At 41.3% G+C, this 26,603-nt stretch overlaps 1 protein-coding gene across 1 annotated transcript; it reads left to right on the forward strand.

Annotated features, from left to right (window-relative positions):
* Positions 1-373: 373 nt before the first annotated feature.
* Positions 374-26,323, forward strand: LOC126262634 (uncharacterized). The gene is made up of 4 exons (XM_049959392.1): positions 374-587; positions 7,767-8,102; positions 24,515-24,850; positions 26,102-26,323. Exons 1-4 carry the CDS (start codon positions 377-379, stop codon positions 26,290-26,292), a joined length of 1,074 nt encoding a protein of 357 aa, XP_049815349.1. The 5' UTR covers positions 374-376; the 3' UTR covers positions 26,293-26,323.
* The last annotated feature ends 280 nt before the right edge of the window (positions 26,324-26,603 follow it).

Raw genomic sequence — 26,603 nt, forward strand, 5'->3', positions numbered from 1 at the left:
ATGGAAGCACAAAAGAGGACAGCTGCGGCAGATGTGGGTGCTCTCGCCGCGACCTATCGTAAGGAAGCGGCGGTTGGTTCGTCCGGGAATACCAGCGACCTAACCATCAGGCTCAGGGAGTAATCCCAGCCCGCTACGTGACGGCGGAAATCCTGCAGGACCGGATCCGGGCGTTCGCTGGCGCCGCCGGAGCCTGCAAAATGCAGACCGGGGAATCGGCAAATGGCGCCTGCCGCTCAAAAAGCGAACGGTCAATAAACGGGAAATATGGCGGTGTCAGTGACCGGGCAAAAGCCGGCGGCGCGAAGCGAGCTATAAGAGCGGCTGCCGCCCGGCCCGGGGTGCACTCAGACACGGACACGGACAAGAGATCGCCATGCTCCAGACGCGCTCTGCGGTCTTGCTCGCGGTGTTGGTGGCGGCCGCGACGGCGGCGCCGGCGGAGGACGCGGCGCTCTACTCCAGCAAGTACGACAGCGTCGACCTGGACAAGGTGCTGGCCAGCGACCGCCTGCTCAACAGCTACTTCCAGTGCCTCATCTCCGACGCCGACGACCGCTGCACCGCGGACGCCAAGTATCTCAAAGGTACGTCTCCTTCATCTTCATTCATTTGTGATACGAACGCCATCAGTTACAATTTTATTCGTGTTTCATTAAATTACACGTTGCATTTCGAACCCTGTGGGTTCAACTTCAGGTGCAATTCGTCTAACACTTACCATGCATTTTCTTTTTATTATAATGTTACATGTTAAGTTTCCACATTTCCACAGTGTACGATGGTTTCTTCACGTTATCGTCGCATATCACTTCGCTCGAGGTGCATACTTGTTTACAAGTGTTTATAAGCACGTCGCAGATGTAGTTTAACCTGATGTCATCAAACATGAAGTTTATCACATAGTGTCAGAGATCTGACTTTTAAGAATTTGATCTATGAAAGGAATAAATTAAAATTAAGTCTTTAAAATTACTAAAGTAACTATGACTAGTGAAATCTGTTTGTTTATTTAACATAGATTCAGGCTTTTTATTTTGAATAGGTATATTTACAATTGTTCTAATAGAACTTGGGTCCTACCATCGGCTTATTGCACAGCATGTGCTAGAAACCAAACACGTGATCAACAAGATCAATGTGATAGTACTATAAAATGAAACCAATGGTACTACACAAAATCTGTTAGAACAACTGGAAATATATCTCCACAGAGACGAAAAGCCTAAACCTGTGTTAAATGAACAAACTGATTTCACTATCCATAGTCATTTTAGTAAATTTATAGACCTATTTTAAATGGGTATATTTACTTCTTAAAATTCAGATCTCTCTTTCTGTGTGATAAATTTCATCTTTGATCACATCAGGTTAAATTAATTCTATGCTTTTAAACATTTGTAAACTAATGTGCGCATCGAGGGACTTGATGTGCGACGAAAGTATGAATAAATCAACGTATTCTTACTTCTAAAGGTTAAATGTGTTTCTTTTTTGTTGTTCTGCAAGTGTTTCATTGTTTCATCCACTGTTTCTCACAATTTCCGCTCTCGATTCACGAGATACGAAACCTAACGCTAAACTTTCTTATAGCAGGGAAATGCATTTCACCACAGTCGTGAGAAAATGTCGATTATGTATTTGACGATTTACACCTGCAGATGGACCTTCAGAGCCCGCAGTGAATCGTGTAATTTTTTTTAAAAAAAAAGACCAGAAGAAAGTTATGACTGAGGGCGTTTCTATTGAAGCTTGTTGCGCGTAGAATATATCACCCTCACAGCTGCAAAATATGGATGACATTAAACTGCTCGTAATTTACAAGAATATCCTAGTAAAAATCAAACAACTTAAGTTAGATTTTAATCTCCACCATCATCGTCAAAATAGTCCCTTGTGTGCAACGCTTCCAGCAATTTTTCTATTGCTGTAAATGCATTCCTTCAAGTCTCGTACTTGAAGTGTGTTCACTAATGTTTCCGACTGCAGTGACTTTCTTCTATGGATTTAAAACTTCGTCTTTCCAACTTGAATATCATTTACTAGAATAGGAAAAATTTGCCTGACCCTATATCAGGCGAGTAGAATCGATGAAGCTTTGTTCTCCATTCTCTTAGAATGTTAGCGCGTAGCATCTTCCCTCAGTCTCCTCAAAACATAGCAGCAGAACTTATAACACTCCCTGTCTGCTACTGCTATACCATAACCTCAATGCTAGAAACAGGTTGTGACATAAAACTATTTTGTAAAAGCAATTATCGTACAAAGCAACAGAGCAGTGTTACCCTCTGAGAGGAATTTTGTTATGTTGACCGTGTTGTACCTAACAGAAGTGGCTCATCGGAAATGAAAGTCAGAATTACGTAAATATTTGAACAGTACCAAACAAAATTTTGCCTATCTGCACTGTTCAACGGATAAAGAAAACGGCCGTCAGCCTAACTAGGCAAGAGAATGATTAACATTCTCGTTCAAGAAAGTAGTTATTAGTAACTCTAATGGACAAACACAACCTACACTTAGCCACACGCGAGTGCAATGAACTCTGACACACATATGTTTTAAGATTGAAGCTAACAACTGGAGCAGCACAAACTACAGTATTTGCTAAATTATAAGAGATACCGAAACACACTATTACTTTCAGGCTTACATAAAGTGAATGGTCTTTATAATATTACTATTAACATGCACTTCTAATACACAAGATACACAAACACTTAGAAAACATGAATATATAGAGTTTCACAACTGCAGCTTTCTCACTTTTACTACAGCGAAACACAATACTGACCAAATTGCAAGAACTGACTCACCTTTTAGGGTTTATTACGGACGATAATGTAATCATTTGCCTTATAAGTCTCAGTCTTAAGAACTTTTAATATTGAAGTTAGCAACAGCACTTTAAGTAGCAGTTTTAATAGGAAAGTTATTTTGAGCAAATAATATTTACTTTAACTCACTCTATTGCCACATTAACTTTAACTTTCTTTTTACTAAGTTCAAGAGACATTAATTAGCAAAACTCTAGGCTTTAACTTCTTTTAGTAAGGACACTCGGATATCACTTCAGCTCAAACGGAGAGGAACCTGAGAGGTGTTATGATGAGGAGAAAAGTCAAGGTAGGTACATAAATTCAGATATAAATTACCTTATATTTCAGCACAATAACACATCCATTAAGCTGATCCTTCACTGTACATCATTATAGTATTACGTTACAGTGATTGCGCAGTGTGGTGGCAACTGCATATTGGTAGGTGGAATTGCAGGCAGAATTGCTGGACTCTGTCATTTCTTGGTGGCGATGATAGATACAAATTCCAGAATAGCCCAGCTATTTATCCGTTCATCCGAGGCATTGGAAAATAACAGAAAAGCCTCTCTCGAAACCAGCACTATGCAACTTTTACACAGCAGTGCACGGACTCGTAGCTTATCTCTGACTGCTGGCTCGTCCCCGACTGACTCTTGTTCCACCTTTTCCACCTAGGCCAACCACAATTTGCGAGCGCTACACAGTTCCGTTCCCGAGGGGAACCACTACACCGTTTACATACAGAATGACTAAGAGCCCTAAGTGAGGATCAGCAGTTTACATAACAGCTATCAAATACATTAAATAAGACAGAACATTTTCACATATTAACATGTCTACACAAAATTATTCACACAAAATTACAATCATATACAGTTAGTTTTGTTCCCTCCAAATGGGACAAAGCATTTAATAGACAGATACACTACTTTGCATAGAACCAAACCATGACATCAAAGTTTTAACAAAGAAAAGGGTATACAATTTTATGTTATCGATTCAAATAAACACATTTACAGATGTTCAATGTTATAACATTAAACCGAAGCAAAACGCAAAATAAATCCGTAGAGTATTAGAGCTATGGTGTTACAAACTTACCTGTGACCGACTAGTCAAATGGAAGAAAGTACTGAAGGACAAATTCATCATTATCAAGCAAAGATTCGTTAGCATCGACATGATGTTGCTGCGAACCTGGCGCATTTTATCGGACTGCAGAGAGTATGATGTCTTCCACTGTACAGACTGCTGTCTTGCTTCAGGGGGATAACCGTACATCAATGATTCTTCGGCAGTTACGACCTACGACAGGGAATATGGATCGTCTCGAATAGTTGTTCGCAGTTCAGTGCGCATCTGCACCTCATCGTTTCACTGAGTGGTGTTCAAAAGACGAGGAACAAAATTCCTTGCATTTATGTTCAGTTCATCAGCTCGAATGCTTTGCCGTATCTAGTACGAAATTCCAACGATTTCACATGTGTCATGGATAGCCTATTTTCTGCCCTAGTGGATCACTTCACACACTTTCACGATAATGTCTTAAGTCGTGCATGATGACAATCGGTCGGAGTGTTTATTGTTCTCCACAGAATGTTGGTCATCTAAAACTCGCTTAAGATTGTTCAAATGTTTTCAGAATGTGGTGCCCCAGAACTTGTAAATATTTGTCGAACGTTATGATTACTGCCAAGAGCTACTGAAAAATTGCTTTGTCGAAAACCCAGTTTCGGTCCACGGATCGTCATGAGGTTCATAAAAGCATTTACTTACAACATCGCACTGGAGGTATGAAATCAGTGGCGTCACATAATAGAACTCTTGAAATCATCAGTGTTGGAATTCGTAGCACATGATGTATTAGTTTTGTGAGAACATCGCTTTACTGCCTACTTTGTGCGGTAGGTTATGTTGATTACTAGTGCTTTTACTTATGAAGTTTTATTCTGTATGCAGATATGACCTGAAGATACCTCCAGGTTATGAAACCGCTAGTCATACGTGAACACAAAATAAACAGCTATTGCGGATTTGTACTTTCACTCAGTTTTAACACAGGCTATTTTACCATCTCTGACTTTAAATTGTTTGATTGTCCTTCGCAGTACAAATTTTTCAGTAGAGGTTGCCCGACCTATAAGGTTATTTGTGCAATACGAATTAGATCGCTAATCATAAAACGTGTCTGTGGCTTCATTCAATCATGCTATATCAACAATCAGCTTTAAGGCTACGAATTGACAATTCTACATTATAATTACATCGTTCGTAGCGTTAATGCTGACTGTTGATATAGCATGAATGAGTGCATTGTCTGGCACATTTTATGGCAAGCAATGTAATTTATATAACTATGCGAAAACATTGACGAATTCCTGAATTTTATAATCTGACGCCATTGATTTTATATCGCTTAGCACTATGTAGTAAGTGATTTTATGAACGTGATGATGATACGTCGACCGAAATTGTTCACTAAAGAATTTTTATCAAGAGGTCTTGGAGGTAATCATGCCGTTCTTCACTCCAGTGTTCTTTCTTGACGCTCAACAAAAGCGTCCCTTAGCATGCTGTGAGGTTTAGCGGTAGTTTTTGGGGAGCTCAAAACGGAACTTAACACACTTCATTTGTTCTTCAAGTCAGCTATTGAGAAGTTCGTAGGACATGGCGTAAAAATATCTGGAATAAAACAACTTCCGGACGAAGCAATCAATAATGACCTTACCTGGAAGACTGGTAGTTGACTAGAACAACTAGAGGCTCCTTGTGATGCAAGTTTGTTTAATGATTGTTTGGGGGCAATATTCTAATTCTCGGTAATTTTGGACAGGGCTTCAGATAGTGATTTTTTCACCATAGTCTATTTTCCAGCTCAGTCACTTATAATTTTTACAAGAAATTACCGGTTTCGATCATCGAGGGCTAACATCATATCGTAAGAATGGAAGCAACAGTCATTCGCAAACACTTAGGATAGCACAGAGTCAGTAACTGAACCGGATTTCTCATTGTTTGCGAGTCAACTACTACTTCCTTCTCAACGTCTGAAGAAGTTTGGTGACGTTTGAAACCAGCAACGTCTGGTACAAGTTATGAGTAACTGTGCAGAAAAATTAACCATTTTCTTTTCGAAAAACATTTCAAAAACCCTCGAAGCCTCAAGTACGATCGCAATGTCGTTCATTAGATTTCTTGGGAGAATTAGAAGGAACTGTAGCTCATCTGTATCAGCGACCACGAACAGAACACTTGTCAAACCTGTTTGTAAATAGTGTTCGAGTCAGACTGAGTCAGATATGTCAGGCTGAACGAAGACTTTGAAGCAGTTCAGAGGTGTTCTGACTCGTGACTGGTGCTTTTTATCAACACGCGAGTGGTGCGCACATGCTCCGTGAACGCAAATGGGAATACATGGAGCGTAGAAGGCATTCTTTTCTCGAAATATTACTGAAAAATTTCAGAGAATTTGCTGCAGCCTACAGAACAGTCCTATCGCCACTAACACACATCTCTCATAACTGCCCACGAAGATAAGGTAAGAGATATCATGGCTCTTATGGAGATATATAGACACTCCGTTTTTCTCCCTCCATTAGCAATTGGAATCGGCAAGGGAATGACTAAAAGTTGTACGAAGTACCCTCCGCCATGCACTATATAGTGACTTGCGGCATCTCTATGTAAATGTAGATGTAAGACCTAACAATGTTGGCCTCTCTGTTTTCATCATGAACACACAAGTATTACGCATCTATTCGGCAGGTGTGCGTGCAGGGTGAGAAAAGTTAAGTGACAGATCACCAGTGCTCGATCATGTTTTTGAGCTGAGAAACAAGAAGCACATGGAAAATAATTCTCCCTCTTACCCGAATTAGTTTTAAGACTGTATAGTGTTAAGATTAGTTTCACACAAGTACGTTTTCGTGTGCAACGGTGTTAGTGTTTGCTTGTAAAGGAAACGCCTGCATGGTACTCGTTGCTGACATCGCAAATAAACGCTACACTCTAGCTCTTCGCTTTTCGACTACATTTTAATTGGAGTGAGTGTATGACGGGGTTGGTGGTTATCAGTCTTCTGCTTGGCATGATTCAGCGCGCCAGTCTCTTGATCTCAGAGTAGCATTTACGAGGTTATTAGCTCTTCATATTCCCTTCTCTTTCTTCTGCTAGTGTGTTTGACGTTTATGGCTCCCTACAGCGACCTGCAAGCTATACTATGAAGTCCTAACATATGTTTTATTGTCATATCGCTTCTTCGATTTAGTGTTTCTCGGCATTCATTTTCTCGCTATTCTGTGTCGAAACAAACTAATTTCTTATCAGTCTTTGTACTGCCGAATATTCCCTTAGATTACATTTATGGCACTTCAGTTTCTTCATGCATAGAGGTACAATACTGGTAAAGTCACGTATTTGGGGTTCATTCCCATTCTATCATAGTAACCTTACTTTACCTCCAAATCTCTTTTGAAAAGTAAATTGCATAATTGTATTGCCAGCTGTTTAATAAAGTTACCCTTATTACTTTTGAATCACTGTCTTATTGGAAATTAAACCGAAAAATCGGAATTCTTGACTTTTCTGTTTGTATGTCGCTCAGGCAACATACCCAAATCTACTAACAGAAGTAAGGTTTGATCCTTTACAATCACGGGGATGCTCCTCACTCCGATTAATTACATTCTTATTATCTCTGACCTACAAAGTAATTGTAACTCTTCGTTGCTGTGGATTAAACGCGTATATGTTACGGTTTTTCATGCAAAAGGCATCAGTGGTAAGTTTTTCTTAGGCAACCTTCTCTCTTGAAAATTTTGGTTACTCTAAGGCTTTACCTCCTATTGTAGAAACTCATGTAAGATTTTATGCCAAATGCTGGGAGAGAATTTGATCACGTATGCATTGTACTTATGTGGTATACATCAACTTACTTTCTTACAGAGGTAATACCGGACGCACTCACCAATGAATGTAATCGGTGCCGTCCGAACCAAAAGGAAGGAGCCGAGAAGGTCATCAAGTTCCTTATTAACAACAAACCAGACATGTGGGAGAAACTGGAGGCGAAGTACGACCCACAGGGGGTATACAAGAAGAGGTACCAGAACGAGTTTGAGAGAGTCAAGGGGGGGAAGGACCAGGAGCCGTACTCCAGCAAGTACGACAATGTGAACCTGGACGAGGTGCTGGCCAGCGAGCGACTCCTCAACAGCTACTTCGAGTGCCTCATCGCCGACACAGAAGAGCGCTGCACGGCGGATGCCAAGTACCTCAAGGGTGAGTACTTTTGTACATTATCTGTCTGCTGCAAGACGTGGCAAATGATACCACTGATGGCAAAGAAAGATGATGGTTTCATGAAAAGGCTATCGTACGAGTACTCTTCTGGAATAATACGTAGACTAACTGACAGATTAATGTCAACGAGAAAGAAAACGGTGGACAGCACTTCTTCAAAAAATCTTCGCAACCTTCGAAAATTCTGCACCCTGTAAAATCTGATCCATTCAGCAAAGTGGTTGCCTTTTACTTATTATGTTCAGGTTTACTTATCGCTCCATTATTGGTACTAGCAGTGCCTTAAGTGGTAGTAAAAGTCCTTACGACGTTTGCCTTAAAGAATCGCATCATTTGCTAGCTTGTTTTATACTTGATAATGATACTCCCTTTGTAGCGAAATGTTTCAGTATTCAAACTTTTGCTGCCTCTTCTCGTCTTTAACTTCAAAAGTGCATGTCTGGCACAGACAAAGTTTTCACAAATACGTTCTATAGGAGCCAACAAAGTGTGATATTAATGCCAAGAGTATGCATCATTTGTCCTTCACGGCAATAGTTTCCATTTTATTTCTTAACTTTAACACTGAGTAGTACGGGAATGACGGCTTAAATGGTTTGTTGCCTTGCGAACAGTTTATTGCACAATTTCTAAAACTGCGGAACACACCTGGTGGACAGACACACATATGTATGACTCTTACTTGGGAAGAGCTCAACTGCTTCTAATTTTCCACAACTTCCCTAAGTACCTTCAGGTAAATGGCGGCATGATTACTTCTAAAAGTACACGTCAACAAAGTCCAAAAGTATTACCTTCCTCCCTCTATATGGATACTAGTTTTGATCTTTTATATCATCTTTTCCTGTGCTTTATTACCGATTTCAAATGGCTCTGAGCACTATGGGACTCAACTGCTGAGGTCATTAGTCCCCTAGAACTTAGAACTACTTAAACCTAACTAACCTAAGGACATCACAAACATCCATGCCCGAGGCAGGATTCGAACCTGCGACCGTAGCGGTCTTGCGGTTCCAGACTGCAGCGCCTTTAACCGCACGGCCACTTCGGCCGGCTACCGATTTCATGAAAGATCTAGGATGCTAATATGAAGTAAACAAAATGTTCTCCTACGTTCTAATCTTTTTTCTCTGACGACAGAGGGAACTAGTCAAACACAGATGCTACTGCACATGGGTTTATCTGTGCATACTGTAGGGAACTATGGTGCAGTGATTGATAAGTTCTTTAGAGAAAATTTTCTCACTATTTTCACATCACAAGCACGTGCATCAAATCACATACACACACACATATTGAATTCTCCCCTTAGAAAAATTTACGAATTACTGTGCTGGTAAACCCCTTAAGTTATTTGATTTTCAAACAGTTGAGCAAAACTGAACGTACTCAGACTTTTCTCTCTTTACTTATTCTGATCATAACTAAATTGACACAGTATTTTTAGCGCAACGCAGTCTGACTTTCAATAATCCCTACGAAAGAATGGCCGTGAATAACAATAACGTATACCTTTCTTGAATCACTTACCTCACAACAGTCTTTGTTACTCGAACTACTGCAATACAGCGAGTGCCAATACTGCCAGCTAAATAAAAGATTCTAAGCACTAACTACTGATAGGCATAGTTAGCAAATGAAAGATTTTGATAGAGAACAAACAATGTATTTACCTTAATAATATTCAAAAGTCATAATATATATATCAGTTCATGATATCCAGTATTACAAATTTACTCTTTCTGATGGAAACACGTCCAGATCGTCCGCTCTCAAAATTCTGCCATCTCTCTCCCCACATCCACCACTGCTGGCGGCTCACCTCGAACTACGCAACGCTATACGCTGTTCACATCCGACTGCCCAACACTACCATAGCAAATATTCCAACAATGCAAACCAGCCACAGACTTCACACAGCACAGTCAGTGATTTTCGCATAGAGCGCTACGTGGCGTTACCAACATAAAAACCTAAACAGCCTACTTACAATATATGCAGACGCACGCACAAACACGCAAACACAGTGGTAGCCTTGGCTGCAAACTCTTACATAATGCATTTTCCCTTCAGTGCTCTCATATAATCTCTTCCCCTGCTTGTGACGTGACATGTCTGTCTGATTTATATTTATTTTATGACATTAAACAAAATAACTTTGTGCAATACTACATATCTTATTAAATTCAATGTAAGTGACACGTCAGTTAAATCAAAACCCGATTTCTAATATTACTTAGCTTGCGCATGTATCGTAAATCTGTTATTAGTGCTTGCCCTCACTTCATCAATGAAATGACCGAAACAAAAAACATTACAATCGATTACTGGTGAGCCGACACAGTGCTCCGGAGCCCATCCTCGAACAATATATGGAATCAGAAGGTAACCGTAGCCATACAACCGTTTCCCGTCCTTTGGCGTGTAAAATTAACGCAGTAGAGTGCACCGCAGTAACTATGCTTATACTGCAGAACCTAGAAATGACAGATGAGTCCATGCATGTAACCTATTTGGGAAATGTGAAAAGCCGGCCGCGGTGGTCTCGCGGTTCTAGGCGTGCAGTCCGGAACCGTGGGACTGCTACGGTCGCAGGTTCGAATCCTGCCTCGGGCATGGATGTGTGTGATGTCCTTAGGTTAGTTAGGTTTAAGTAGTTCTAAGTTCTAGGGGACTGATAACCACAGCAGTTGAGTCCCATAGAGCTCAGAGCCATTTGAACCAAATTTGAAAATTTTGAAACGGCGAGAGCAAATTAATAACTACTATAAATTTTGAATACTCTGTGCGTAACGTATCAAAATTAGGTAATCATTGAACTGAGTAACTATGCTTATACTGCAGAACCTAGAAATGACAGATGAGTCCATGCATGTAACCTATTTGGGAAATGTGAAAATTTTGAAACGGCGAGAGCAAATTAATAACTACTGTAAATTTTGAGTACTCTGTTCATAACGTATCAAAATTAGGTAATCATTGAACTGTTTGCACCATGTGAAAGAAATACCTGTCATCAGATTACAAAATTCGGTCACTTTTCTATTGTAGAAGTGGTACCGGACGCACTGACCAACGGCTGCAGCCGCTGTCGCCCAAACCAACGTGAGGGAGCCGACAAGGTGATCAAGTTCCTTATCAAGAACAAACCGGACATGTGGAACAAACTGGAGGCCAAGTATGATCCCGAGGGCGTGTACAGGAAGAAGTACCAGAAGGAGTACGAGATGGCCAAAGGAGAGGGGAACAATGAACCGTACTCGAGCAAGTACGACAACGTCAACCTGGACGAGGTTCTGGCCAGCGAGCGCCTACTGAAGAGCTACTTCGAGTGCCTCATGGCCAACACTGACGACCGCTGCACTGCCGACGCCAAGTACCTCAAGGGTAAGTCTAATGCTACCAACGCCCTACTTCAGTGTACCATCAAAAGAGACAGTAATCCTCTAACTCATGAGGTGTATTCTCTCAGACTGCGTGAAAATTTTCGAACTCGCTCTCCAAGGTTATTTGTAGCGGAATGCTTCTGTGCACTCTCTATCGTCCTTAAATTTCCGGCCTTAGCGTGTTATGCTGTCGGTTGCGTTAACGACTTGTTTGCTTGTTGCTGACACGTGCTATTGACAAGTGTCAGAACTCCTAGACCGCACCTAATCAACTACGTACCTCTTTTCTTCTGCACAGTAGTGTATAACACAAAATGCGTTCGCAGGAACGCGTCAGTATTAAATTTCTCGAGTTTGATGACACTGTTAGATGGAGGAAGGCGTCAGTAATATAGATCAAGAAAGAGACGAAGAATACGACAATTTTACAATAGCCAGTGATCATAGTTCCGCTATCGAATAGGAGGATCATTCAGAGAAAGAACTTCAGGACAGTTGTGGCGGAGATCTGCATGCTTCCCCAATAAAACAGTTACAGTGTCAGTTAAAATCAAACATTTTCTGAGTAGTGATAATAAAAACGTAGCTCCCAGCAACGAACGTAAACTTGGCAGACTTCCTTATTTCTAAGTGCAAATTTAAACCCTATAATTTAATTTTACGTTTCAATTTATTTCCTTCAGAGACGGCATAGTTTCTCAGAACGTAAAATTCCGTTCTGTAGCCGTCCATTTATGTCTACTATTTAAAAAAAAAGACTCACACAAAACTACGGGACTTTCTGTGATAAATAGAAAAATGCTGCAAGCTTTACTTAGTGCTATAAGAAAAACGAGAAGTATTTAAACAACACCTATCATAAATTAAGAATTTATAACGACTTTTGCCTTAAATCTCAGTTTACACTTAGGAGTCCCAGAGAGTAAGATATAAATCTATAGCCGACGTTGTTATGTTGGAATAATTGCATTCTCGGCAGTTTTTTTTAATTATTATAGTTGAGGGCGTCAGAGATTTTGGTAACAAAAGTCGGTAATTGTATATACGAACCCGTTAAACTAATTTTTCCATTCCATCATGTGCATAACATCACCTTCAACCGAAGGACAAAAACTTTGGTAGTATTAATATTGAATAGAAAAAATCTATGCCTTTCACGAGCTATCTCACCAAGAACATAAGGAATCGCGGTAACAAAAGACTGAATTGTATGCAGACTTACTGGCACTTCCAGGGGCTTGTGACAATTGATCATATTTCTTAACTCTCAAATTCGTGTGGGTCATTAAAAAGGGTTTCGTCGCGCCCTATCGGTTTCAAAACTATTTCTTCCACTCTGGAGCGGAATTTATACCAGTTTGCAACTCACTAGCAGTAGATTGAAACGATTGACAGGTGCGGGACTCAAACGTGAAGCCTTGTGATTCACGGGCAGAGCTCTCACCGTCTGAACTATTAAGGCACAGTTCACGATCTTCTCTCGCTACTTTATTTCTGCTAGTACATCTCTCCTTCCCTCCAAATGTCACGGAAGTTCACTAAGGGGTTCTCCTGAACATAGTTAAGTGGCCACAAGGTGAAACGCTCGCTCCAAAATAAGTCTATTTGAGACGGCTAGACACATTTATGTCTTGGTTCTCCCAAAATATCATTCATTACAACAATTTGAGGCATCTTCGAATTTTGGCGCTCTGTTGAATTTAAACTGAAGAACACATCGAAAGGTTTGCTTCCCTTCACTTTCCACCTTGATCAAATCATTAATTATAAATGATCTTAAAAACGTCAGTGATCGTGTCACAGATGGTAAGATTCCAAATAACGAATGACACATGACGAATGCGACACTTCTGCCTTATGTGTCAGTCTACTCTATTAGCAGTGCGATAATCCATTAACTAATTCTGTCTGCAGAGGTCATCCCAGATGCGCTCACAAACGGGTGCAGCCGATGCAAGCCTAACCAGCGTGAGGGTGCCGAGAAAGTGATCCGGTTCCTCGTGAAGAACAAGCCCGACATGTGGAACAAACTGGAAGCCAAATACGACCCTGAAGGCATCTACAAGAAGAGTTACCAGAGTGAATACGAGAGGGTCAAGAGCGGAAAGGACGAGGAGCCGTACTCCAGCAAGTACGACAACGTGAACCTGGACGAGGTGCTGGCCAGCGAGCGACTCCTCAACAGCTACTTCGAGTGCCTCATCGCCGACACAGAAGAGCGCTGCACGGCAGACGCCAAGTACCTCAAGGGTGAGTAAGCTAGGCAGGTGCCCAGTACTCCTGTACTGGGTTAAGTCAGCAGTCTAAGCAGGACTCCAAATCGCTTAGCTCGTTGCCGGAACTGACCTAGTACCCCAATAAATAGTTCAAATGGCTCTGAGCGCTATGGGACTTAACATCTGAGGTCATCAGTCCCCTAGAACTTAGGACTACTTAAACCTAACTAACCTAAGGACATCACACACATCCATGCCCGAGGCAGGATTCGAACCTGCGACCGTAGCGGTCGCGCGGTTCCAGACTGAAGCACCTAGAACCGCTCGGCCTCTCCGGCCGGCGCCAATAAATAGTCACTTCTAACCTGAATGAAGTACACTTTGCGTAGAAAAACGTGTGGAACCACTGGAAGTGAAATGGATACTTTCGCCCTGTTTCAGACTCTCACACGTTTGAAGTTGCCACTAACGCAGTGACTGGTTGCCACTAAATATCTATAATACGCTCTATTGTCTATCTTTGTCCTTCTCGTATGCCTGTAAAAATTAGTCGATTTTCCAGACAAAAACCCTACTCTCTAATTGAGTTTATATCGCAGTGGAACTTCCTGGTAAATTGAAACTGAATACTGTGATTACATTTGCTTTTCGAGAGGTTAGGTTGATTTTAAACATCTTCTTTCCAACTTGAATATCATTTTCGAGAATAGGAAAAATTTGCTTGGCCCTTTATCAGGCGAGTAGAATCCCCTGCGTGCCGTCCAAGGAGACTCTTGTCTCTTGACAGAGAATGACTTCTCATTCCGAGAGACACTCGGCCCTCACCTGAGACGTTGCCCTTTCTCCATTACTAGGACGTGTGAGTTGGATTCTACGGTCGCAGGTTCGAATCCTGCCTCGGGCATGGATGTGTGTGATGTCCTTTGGTTAGTTAGGTTTAAGTAGTTATAAGTCTAGGGGACTGATGTCCTCATATATTAAATCCCATAGTGCTCAGACCCATTTGAATTATTTTTTTGAGTTGGATTTTCCTTAGATTGAGAATGAGACCATAACGCATTCCTCGTACATCCAGAATACTTTTATCTCTATCCTGCCAGACTGAACGGTACAATAGTTGTCTATTGCGATTCGAACCGATTTGCCATTGAGACATACATAGTAATGAGATACTGCTGCTTTAATATTGTGTATTTTATTTTCCAGTCAAGCGAATAGAGCCGGCTCTTTGAGGTCCCTCACATTATAGAGTTTCGGTTCTTTTCGGTTAAATATCAGATAATCTGGTAATGGATAGACGGGTTTCCCTGTTAGGAATAAATGTGTGCTATTATCGGTTCGTATCTTTGTATTACAACCAAGGGAAAGCACCCAAAAGCCTTAATCGAAATTAGGTACATGCAAAAACAATTAATTCATTTCCTTCGCTATAGCTGTGTTATGACACATGTGCATGTGTACGTATCGTTGTGTTTTGTAGCTACAAAATGCAGTTCACAGAATACCCATCTACGTTCAAGTGAGGGACACACCGAGCGAGGTGGCGCAGTGGTTAGCACACTGGACTCGCATTCGGGAGGACGACGGTTCAATCCCGCGTCCGGCCATCCTGATTTAGGTTTTCCGTGATTTCCCTAGATCACTTCAGGCAAATGCCGGGATGGTTCCTTTGAAAGGGCACGGCCGATTTCCTTCCCCATCCTTCCCTAACCCGAGCTTGTGACCTCGTTGTCGACGGGACGTTAAGCACCAATCTCCTCCTCCCTCCAAGTGAGGGACATAAATTCTGTTAGGTATAACTGGTGTTTTATATAGCGTCTCTTCAAATGATTTATTTCTTTGTACTTTCTCTGGCTCATGTTATTTTTTTGGTGTGAGTGTAATACCTCTAGAGTTAAGGAAAATAAATCGTGATCGCACCACTGCTACGGAGCAAAGTCATTCATCGGTCTCTCCATTATTTCATGTTACGGGCTAAAAAAGTCCCTCTGCTTTATTGTGATAAGCATATACGGAATGTTATTTCATTAATGTTTCTTTAAAAAAAATTAGTAGGTAAAATAAGTATAATACAATTCAAATCGGTTGTAGAATTGTGAGTTATTTGCAATGCAACAAATATAGATTTTATTAGTTTCTGTCAAGAAAACTAGTTACTAACGGGAAACACTGAAATTTTGATACCGTATTACAATGACGCGTGTTAATAAGTATTTCCGTTGCTGAAATTTCAGAGGTCATCCCAGATGCTCTGACGAACGGATGCAGTCGCTGCCGCCCCAACCAGAGAGACGGTGCCGACAAGGTCATCAGATTCCTCATCAAGAACAAGCCGGATATGTGGAAGAAACTGGAGGCCAAGTATGACCCCGAGGGTGTGTACGGGAAGAAGTACCAGAGCGAGTACGAGAGGGTCAAGCGGGGGGAGGCACCCATTGAGAGGAGCAAGACTGGCCAGGACAATGAGCCTTACTCCAGCAAATACGACAACGTCAATCTGGACGAGGTGCTGAAGAGCGACCGCCTTCTCAGCAACTACTTCCAGTGCCTCATGGACGAAAACGAAGAACGCTGCACTGCTGACGCTAAGTACCTCAAGGGTGAGTCAGCAGATGCGTTCTAATTACAGAATCTCACAATGGGACGTACTTAGTCGTAGCTGGTACCGAAAACTGTCCAGTGACTGGACTAGGTCATAAATGTCGGTAGGCAAATGAAAATACACACTTTGCTTCGGCTTGATAATGAACTACTGATGGAAACCGGTGGCACTGAGCAAAAAATCAAACAACTGATGGTTATCTGTAATGAAGTTTCACAATTGTTTGACAGATGTGAAGCCCCAACTCATCAAAAATCCGAATACACATGTGTTCTATCCTAGTGTTTCAAGTGGGTTTAACCAGTCGCAATGTTTCAAAACGAAGTTCACTCAGATTCGGAGTGAAAATTTTATGTAGCAAGTGTGTGTCTTTTTTTGCAGTCATGTTAGTGACAAACACGTTGATTATAGGATGTCGATGTTTGAAATACTGGGTGATTCACAGTAGGATTAAAAGTAAGTCTTCAGTGCTTCAGTTACCAACCATCGTTAGCAGCGCGAAGCAGCTTGCATGGAAAATTACATAGAATATTAGTGACAATGAAAAATATTTTACAATAGTTATTCAAGGTAGCTTCCTTGCTATCTCCAAGATAATGCTAAAGCAACTGAAAGAGATTTCTTAGCAAACTGAACACCTGCTGAATATTTGTTAAGACACCCAGCGTACTATGCACTTTATGAAATTACAAATGCACACAAATGTCGACTGTACTACCCTCTTGTAAATACAAATAACTTAAGGGGTGCCTATCGACGTAAATATAGTTAATCTTGTTCACTTACGTGCATTTTCGTGGAAATGTAATCACATTAGCTTTAATATCTTTCAAATTATACATATTTCCCTTTTGCTGTGGGATTTGAATCACTTGGTTTATCCGAGCAATGTGAGACACTTCAGGAAAAGTAATTAAGAGGAAAGTAAGTTTTACAAAATGAAATGTCAGATACTGTATTCTCTTACTAATGAAATTAGCGTCATTAGAATGAACTAGTAAGTTATGACACAGGTCCATGTGTGTTTGTCTGTCCTTAAAATATTTAGCCATGGCTTCTCTCCTCTCCTAACTGCCTCAGAGGAATATCTACATACTCCAAATTAATGTGATGACTAGGTATCAGGTGTTTTATTTGACATGTTGTGGCGGCATCTTGAGAATAAAACAATTTTTTTTAGCGGGGATTGAAACATAGAGTCGGTACAGGGTCTAAAACTCTGCGATAGGACCAGTAGATTAACATGACCGAACACAGGATAAAGAGTTTGACGTTTCCTACGTGCAACAACGTTAGAGCACAGTCTGATCAATATGAATTAGCCTCCTACCACATTTTCACATTCTTCTTTCACGGCTACGAATACAAACGGCTGCCGGCTATCTCTGTCAAGTGAGTCGATGGATAAAGAAATGGCCGATGCCAGCGACCACAGCAACACTGCTCATGTATTAACCAAATTTCGTAGCTGACAATAAGGGCAATTCGTGCAGAATTTTCCAACGAACCGTTTCATCCATTACCTCTTTCCTTCCCATCAATAATTCCTGATCTTGAAGAAAGTTGTATACAGTTTACGAAAACACTGGCGAGTATAACATCAGTGGAAAATTGTAACAGCTAGTAAGACATAATTTCCTAGCCATATATCCCTTACGTCTTCATTAAGCTCTGTGTAATTATTTACTGGGAACAACAGAGAAGAGCCCATATCTGATAAATGAAATACTGTCCGGTGCGTTATTTTCCAGAGCAACCAATTTCAGCAGTTTTCGGTAACAAATATGAACAGGTTACCAGGTTTATCCAGAGCGACCTTCGGGAAATGGTCACATAAAACAGACAGTGGGAGAGGCGGAGGCCACACCGAGATTCGTAAGAAGAATCTCAAGGAAGTGTAACTCATCCACGAAGGAAGTGGCTCATAAGGCGCTTGTTCGACTGATTCTTGAGTATTGCTCAGCAATACAGGAGCCTCACAGGATTCATAGAAGAGATAGGTAGGATACAGTGAAGAACGATACGTAACATACAATGATCTTCATGGAATCGTTTATTCGGCGCGAGGGCGCTTCCGAGATGCTCAAGGAACACTATTGGCAGACGTTACAAGTGGGGTGTTGTGCATCACGGACAGAACTACTATTTTCCGAGAAACGTCGGACAACGCGTTACTTCTTCCAAAATACATCTCGCATAATGATCACGACGAGAAAATTCGAGAAATTAGAGCCAATACCCAGGCTTACTGGCAACCATTCTCACCAAGCGCCATTGACGCTTATAACGAGGCTGGATTATCAATTACTGGTTCAGGAAGTACCCTTTGGCACTATTAGGTGAAATGCGGAGTATGATGTAGATGCAAAAATATGTACAGTAGTCACAACTGTTTTGGTCTCAAATCACACCTACTTCCAGAAAAAAAAAATTAAGATTCCAAGCAAATGTAAAATTGACGGTGTTGAAGTCTAAGACTGGTATGTTACTTTCGATTTCGCGAAGCTCATGTTTATCGAAGTACCAGAAAAATGTACATCAATGTACTGAGTTATAGTGTGCAGTCCATGGTAGTCTGTTACTAGTAAGGCTTACTGCCAATGCATGAGACTTCACGTATTTCTTTCTATTGTAATTACTTTTCAATCGATGGTCAAAGATTATGCTGATATTTGCGTTTTGTTCTTTCTTCCAAGCTTTCGTCGTGAAAAACCTTTCGGTAACCTTCTTCGGATATCGTCCTGCTTGACCCATTCTACTTCCAGAAATTTGATAACAACTCATGACTATTTATAGGAACAATGTAACTTTATCAGCCTAACGACTTGAGTTTCAGGACTGGAGCAAGTAAATGGAGTATTATAACTCCGGGCTTCATATTCTCCTCGATTCAGTCTACCGAAATGGAGCATTTAATGTATGAACAGCATATAAAATTGAATAACAGCCTGCCCACTCATGCGAGTAACGTCAAATAAAAGCTGTATTAATCACTAAAGGTATTGTGACAAACTTCTTTACCAAATAAAAACTAAAGAGGAAACTGTGTCTTTTCATGTTTACAGAAGTCATCCCTGACGCTTTGGACAACGGCTGCAGTCGGTGTCGTCCAAACCAGCGGGAAGGAGCCGAGAAAGTAATCAAATATCTGATGAAGAACAAGCCCGATATGTGGAACAAGTTGGAGGCCAAGTACGACCCCGACGGTACGTACAGGAAGAAGTACCAGAACGAGTACGACATGGCAAAGAGCGGCCAGGACAACGAGCCGTACTCCAGCAAGTACGACAACGTCAACCTGGACGAGGTACTGGCCAGCGACCGACTCCTCAACAACTACTTCGAGTGTCTCATGGCCGACACGGATGATCGCTGCACAGCCGACGCCAAGTACCTGAAAGGTGAGTGACACCCACAATAAGCATTTAGCGCAGCAGTGAGGTTTACGAGGCGATTTCATCACTTTGTGTGGTGCAAACGCTTAACGTACAGCAAACAGTAAATATAATAGAGGCACACGTTTCAGTCCTCTGTATATCGTTACAACAAGTACAGAGAGCCGCAAAATAGGTGCTACAAAGTTTTTGTATGGTATCATAGTATCTGGTGATAGTTTCTTGTTATTATATTTATTCTATAGCAGACAACCAGAAAATTAGTGCAAGAGCGTTCCCCCTGCTTCAACGAGTGTGCAGAGTCTGAATTCCGTGAAAAATTACTGAAGACCACCATTTTCGACTGCACGGATATTTCTCGAAACTGCAGTATGGAGGTGGTGAAATGTTGCAAGTTCATCTTCGAAGACCCTGCACTTTAGATAATCTCAAAAGATATGATCATACGGGTCGAGATCGATATTATAAGCGGGCCATTTCACACCACGTCCAGCAGCTTGAAGGTGTCGGTCCACAGTAAATCAGTGGAACAATTTCTGTTTGTCGACGTCCCCATAGGGTTGGGAGTGTGCCTCATCATTAAAATCGGATTCTTAACGACTGTTCCATTGTCAAAGCCTTCGGTCCTGTCATTTGAAAACGAATGCCGCCGCTCCACGTCACTGTCCTTAAAAATTTTCCACAGTTGAATTTGTTAAGGGAGTTGCCACACTGAATGTCTATCTCATGTAGTTAGCTCTCCATTGAATAGGGTTTCCACTAGCTCCACATTCGCCTGGGTTTCAGCTGAGGCTGGTCATCATGAGTGCACTTTCATTGTGGCACGTGGGGATCCAGTAATTCAGAATGTTTCATCAGCCTTCAATAAAACGGAGGAAACTTTAAATAAAATCAGTACCAGGTAATGTTTGAGATTTGTCATCACAATTGGACTTCCTTTCAGTATTGTAATCCCACGGAGAGGTGGTCACTCGGGATGGTGCTGTTCTTGGATCAAATGTGCTGTCGAATGCGCGACTCACCCTAACGCGTCCAGAATTTGTATAAAACGTCTTTACCTTGAACAAACGCTGTTCCAGTGCTTGCGTTTCCGTTATGAAAAGTAAAGTGAGACGTTGATGAGTGAGCTGCAGAATTTCCAGAGCTAAAGTAAAATATCACAAGGAAACTCATTTATGGCAGACGATTAAGCCACAGTAGACAAACACTTTCTAGCACCTATTTTGCGCCACCCTATATATGCTGCTTTAGATGATCCACATGTCAGTATTGTGCACTAGCCTAAACTAAACTGTGTCTACTGTCTTCGAATTATACTTGAAATAATTCGTCATCCAATTGTACAATTGTTGTAAGGATATTCTGATCTCAAAATATTACGAAGACGATTCGAAGGAGATTCGTATTTGTCATGAGTATTCAATAAAGAAATGCTCTATTAAGGAAACTGAAATAAAATCAAACTGTGTTTCAGGAATTAAATGTCGTTTGAAAATCGCACAGAGATTTCTGTTCAAGGAATGTGACTAACGTACTGTTTGTGCAACACGTCTGTCACCTTTACATTGTCGACTAGCTGATGAAATGGGAATTTCTGTAAGCAATTTCTTTTGATATTCAATCATTTTTTTTTTATCAAGGTATGTGCTATAACAGCCCTAGAGCTCAGGAAGAAAGCTCAGCAGGACGAGATACGTACAACATGAGAGAAATAAAACGTAGAGACGTATGGCATTGTTGGTTGGGAGATACTGGTGGGTGACTTCAGACGGCTGATCAGAAGACTTTTCCTTGACCGTACCCTATCGGACTGTTCCACACGGCATTCGAGAATTGTGTCTTAAATGTATCTGTTGACTGTAGGTGACAACGTGTAACAGCTGTGCGGAATATGGTGTCGTATTTGTACTATATGATGAAGATAACTCCGTCTGAAAAGACGTTGAAATTCCAAGGGTATCGACCGACCGCCGTGTCATCCTCAAACCACAGGCGTCATTGGATGCGGATAAGCAGGGACATGTGGTCAGCACACAGCACTCCTGGCCGTTGTCAACTTCCGTGACCGGAGACGCTACTTCTCAATCAAGTAGCTCCTCAATTTGCCTCAAAAGAGCTGAGTGCGCCCACTTGCCAGCAGCGTTCCCCAGACCAAACGGTAACCCATCCAAGTGGTAGCCAAGTCTGACAGCGCTTAACTTCGGTGGGCTTACGTAAATCGGTGTTACCACTGAGGCAACGCCTTTGGCATGATGAAGATAAGGAATAGGGTAAAACTGCCCTTCGAGTACGACATGAAACTATTACACTTCAAATATAAGTACATCGAACGTCCTTGGGTACAAGACGGTATGATTCAGTGGATGACTTTGACGATAGTGCATCTGGATCCTAACTGTCCCGTAATCGTTGATTTTTGGTCAGGCATTCACCTTTAGCACTATTCAAAGACTTATATGTTACTTTAGCTATAAAACGCAGTTTCTGTCCTGACGGAATTAAAGTTAATGAAAAACACAATGGGTTCGGTCTATTTCTATTTATTTACTTCTTGTATCATAGATGCATGATTCAGTATTGTTAGTTTTGGACTTGAAAATGATGTTTTCATCAAATGGAAATCTGAAAACAAAATAATAAATATAGTGGGTTATTCAGAGGATACTTTCTTTCATTGTACCAGGACGATATTGGACGATTTATTGCTAATTCTGTAAGAGAGCTGAGTGGCTTACGTTAGTTTCTCTTTTGCATATCACAATGGTAATACATTATTTTTTGCCTCATAGTAATTATGAATAATTCATATTTCCAGAGGTCATTCCTGACGCTTTAAACAACAGCTGCAGTCGCTGTCGTCCAAACCAGCGGGAAGGAGCCGAGAAAGTGATCAAACATCTGATGAAGAACAAGCCCGATATGTGGAACAAGTTGGAGGCCAAGTACGACCCCGACGGCACGTACAGGAAGAAGTACCAGAACGAGTACGACATGGCAAAGAGCGGCCAGGACAACGAGCCGTACTCCAGCAAGTACGACAACGTCAACCTGGACGAGGTACTGGCCAGCGAGCGACTCCTCAACAACTACTTCGAGTGTCTCATTGCCGTCACAGACGACCGCTGCACTGCCGAAGCCAAGTACCTCAAGGGTGAGTCACACGTTGCACGCACTCTCTTCCTTACGAAACGCTGAACTCACTTTGATGAAACCGCTACGTGCTTTCACGTATCTAAAGTATCAATAACTAATTAATTAAAAATTTCGCAAGTACGGAGAGTAATGGGCAAGGGGCACTGCATCAGTAGTGTATGGATAAGCTGACAAGGTGGATCTCGCGGGAGGCGTCCTATGGTAGTCTGTGCAGCTGGGATGACCAACGTGTCAGGATAGCGCTGGAGTCAGCGCATCTGTGTAGACAGCAGGACACCCGTGTTCGAATACAGGTCCAACACAAATTTTCAGTTTTCCCCATTGATATGAATCAATGCTCGCTGGCAGTTAATGTCATTAACTAGTTTGTGTATAAAATATTAAGACATTCAGGAACTAGAGGAACATACCTACCACTTTGATATTCATTTATTTTATAGCCACTGTTTAACTGTAGCACGGAACGTGGTTCTAGGTATATTGAAGTGCTTGTTCTGTTTGGGCCCAGAAGTCACATAATATACGTTTAACCATTAAAGGGAATTTAATCGCTGCTTTCTTACCTTTAAATATAGTATATCTAACATTCTATGCCATCAACTGAAAATCAGCCTCCTGATGTCAACTGAAATAGATGAAACAGAATTTATGCAACGATCTTGTCGCATGTTCCAATCAGATGTCTCGATCGCAACATTATATTTTTACATATCTGGAAATACATCTCTTGAAAATTTGTGCGGGCCTGGGAGACCAACCTAGGTCTCCTGATTACTAAATAGATGCGCTGACACCACGCGATTCGGACACGGTGGTCACGGCCACTGCACGGACTACCCTAGCACGCCTCCCGTCAGACCCAAATTATCACCTTATCCACACACTACGAATGTAGTGTTCCTTGCCCGTCGTCCATATTACTCGCAGCATTTCGCCAATTCCATTGAGTTCGAGCTTGACGTGCATATCCATTGAAGAGTTCAATGGCCATCTTCGCCTCAGTTTTATATAATTTATGTCTTTTCTCTCGGACAGGTCCGAACCTTAGAACTTTTTTTCCTTCCTCTGACGTTATTTGTCATGGGACAGAGGGCACGTCTCGTTCTTCGTGTTATAATGAAGGAAAATACAGAGAAGGAGTCCTGGCGTCCAAAACAACCTGTTTCGTTCACATTCACGCTGTTCGTTGAAAGCCAGGCGGAAGTACAATCGACAGATTATTATCTTGTTAGGAGTTGCTTTTATTATACCCAGCATATACATACTGTTTTATGTGGTACAGACAGCTATTTCGTTTAATTTTGTCTCTAGTAAGGTAATCACAAACAAGGAATTGAACGAAAATTGTCCTCGACTTCAATACCTTTCGTGTTGGAATATCTACCCTCGAGGATTCAACAACCCTCGTTACAGGGACGAAGCCAGAAAGGAAAGGAAACACGGACAGGCACGTAAATGTTGTACTATGTTCTACTTGTCTCCCCTTCTGAATCATGGAGAAACCCAACCATTTGGGCCCGTTGGGAAGCGCTGATGAATTGTACTTTTGCGTCGCTTTCCATCGTTACGTGCGTCCCAGGCTTTTTCGTGCAATACACGCATGGCATGGCACAAATGCAAAGGCAACTCTGTCTTGCAGAGGTCATCCCGGACGCTCTGAAGAACGGTTGCAGCCGCTGTCGGCCGAACCAGAGGGAGGGAGCCGAGAAGGTGATCAAGCACCTCATCAACAAGAAGCCCGACATGTGGAACCAACTGGAGGCCAAGTACGACCCCGAGGGCGTTTATAGCAAGAAGTACCAGAGCGACTACGAGAGGGTGAAGGGCCAGAAGGAGACCGATATGTACTCGAGCAAGTACGACAACGTCAACTTGGATGAGGTGCTGCGCAGCGACCGCCTGTTCGACAGCTACTTCCGCTGCCTCATCGAGAACACCGAGGATCACTGCACCGCCGACGCCAAGTACCTCAAGGGTGAGTACCACCAGCCGCCACTACAGTACACCCGTCTGCTGCTTCACTATACTTTAACAGCTTCTAGAGTTTTACAAATGTTGACCATGAAACAAACCTAACGTATTCGCATCCAAGCAAAAAATTATTATTTGGGTCAACATTTAAAAGACTAATTCCTCTCTCTCAACAGAGGGAGAGTTTTAGTTTTAGCGAATCAGAATTTACGAAGTTAGTAAGTATTTTTTATTTATCCGTAACCATTTTCCACGCAAAAGTGAGAACATGAATTTTCTTGAATTACAGTGCCAACTACCAAGAATCAAAACAAATGTTTAGTACAAAATGTACGTAGTTTTTTATGTAGAATCTGATTCTGCAATAAAAATGGGGGTTCCCATTTGAAATTTTAAAGTTGCCTCCGGCCCCAACCCCAGGAGGCTGGAGTGGCGGGCTAATTTTAGCACCAGCAGATGTCCCCCTCGAAAATAATCAACTTTGGATTCGACACATTTTTTCGTGTGAAGCTTATTTTTCGAGTTATTCTAGTTTATCAGCTTAAAATTTACAATCTGTGTATAAAAATATATCCTTTGGATTACGTTCCATCACTGATTACATCATTCTCGACAAAGTGAAACATACAATATGTAGTGTACAGTGATATCCTGAGCTGCTTGTTTTCATAACACCTCATTGTTATGAGTGTATATACAAAAAAGGAAGAAAAATTTTTTTCTATGACATTAAAATCTGAAGTTACATAGAACGAAAAACAAATCAAACGGAGTCTTATACTCAAAATTAATATCATTCATATATTGTGAAAATGTGTCTAGAATGAAGTCATGAAAGACAATCTGCGGTTCGGTTCATTCTAGGAATTTCATAAAACTTCAAAATAGTCGACAAATATTTGTAATTATAAAGTTATCTCAAAGAGAATCAGATATTTTTTCTCAACATTAAAATATTTTTGAAGCATTTGCGATGTGGTTCAAAACTGTTCGCAGTTCAGTCTTTTGAAACTTCTTCTCATCCTCAGTGTGATGTCAATGGATATAGTGGAATCATAAAAAAGGAATTTTCTGTATCTCATGTTGACAAATTTACAATTGTAGTACGGTGGAAAGGTCACTATTCTGAAGATCATGATCATTAAAGTAGGATAAAATATTAGTTTAGTGAATTTTTATGTAACAGTAAAAATAAAATAATTACTTTCATTAGTTTTAACTGGGTGATGTTTCTCCAACGGTCCCATTTTTGCAGAGGTCATCCCAGACGCACTGACGAATGGCTGCAACCGATGCCGACCAAATCAGCGGGATGGCGCCGAAAAGGTCATCAGACACCTCATCAAGAACAAACCCGCCATGTGGAACGAACTTGAAGCTAAATACGACCCAGAGGGCATCTACAGAACCAAATACCAGAGCGACTATGAAAGGGTGAAAGTCTAGGCAACGATGTATCTCAAATCCTTGAACTCGATGTGGCTTCCAAAACAAATAAAAGCACAAATTATAGTTTCGTTCTTGTTATTTCTTTATGTATCACATTTATGCACAACATTATCATATAATCGATTATAAAACACGCATATAATCGTGAAAGTGCATTGTAATGCACGAGAAAGAGGCGACATCAGCAAAGCAGGAACTAAGTTTTCTAATAGAGATAATACCCCCTCCCCTCCGTAAAAAGAAATTTGGAAAATCTGTTGGGAAACGTCTTTCATTGCAGGAGGATTTGTAACGATCCACACAAAAAT

Source organism: Schistocerca nitens, chromosome 6 (genome assembly GCF_023898315.1).
Source record: "Schistocerca nitens isolate TAMUIC-IGC-003100 chromosome 6, iqSchNite1.1, whole genome shotgun sequence".
In the NCBI taxonomy this organism is placed as follows: Eukaryota; Metazoa; Arthropoda; class Insecta; order Orthoptera; family Acrididae; genus Schistocerca; species Schistocerca nitens.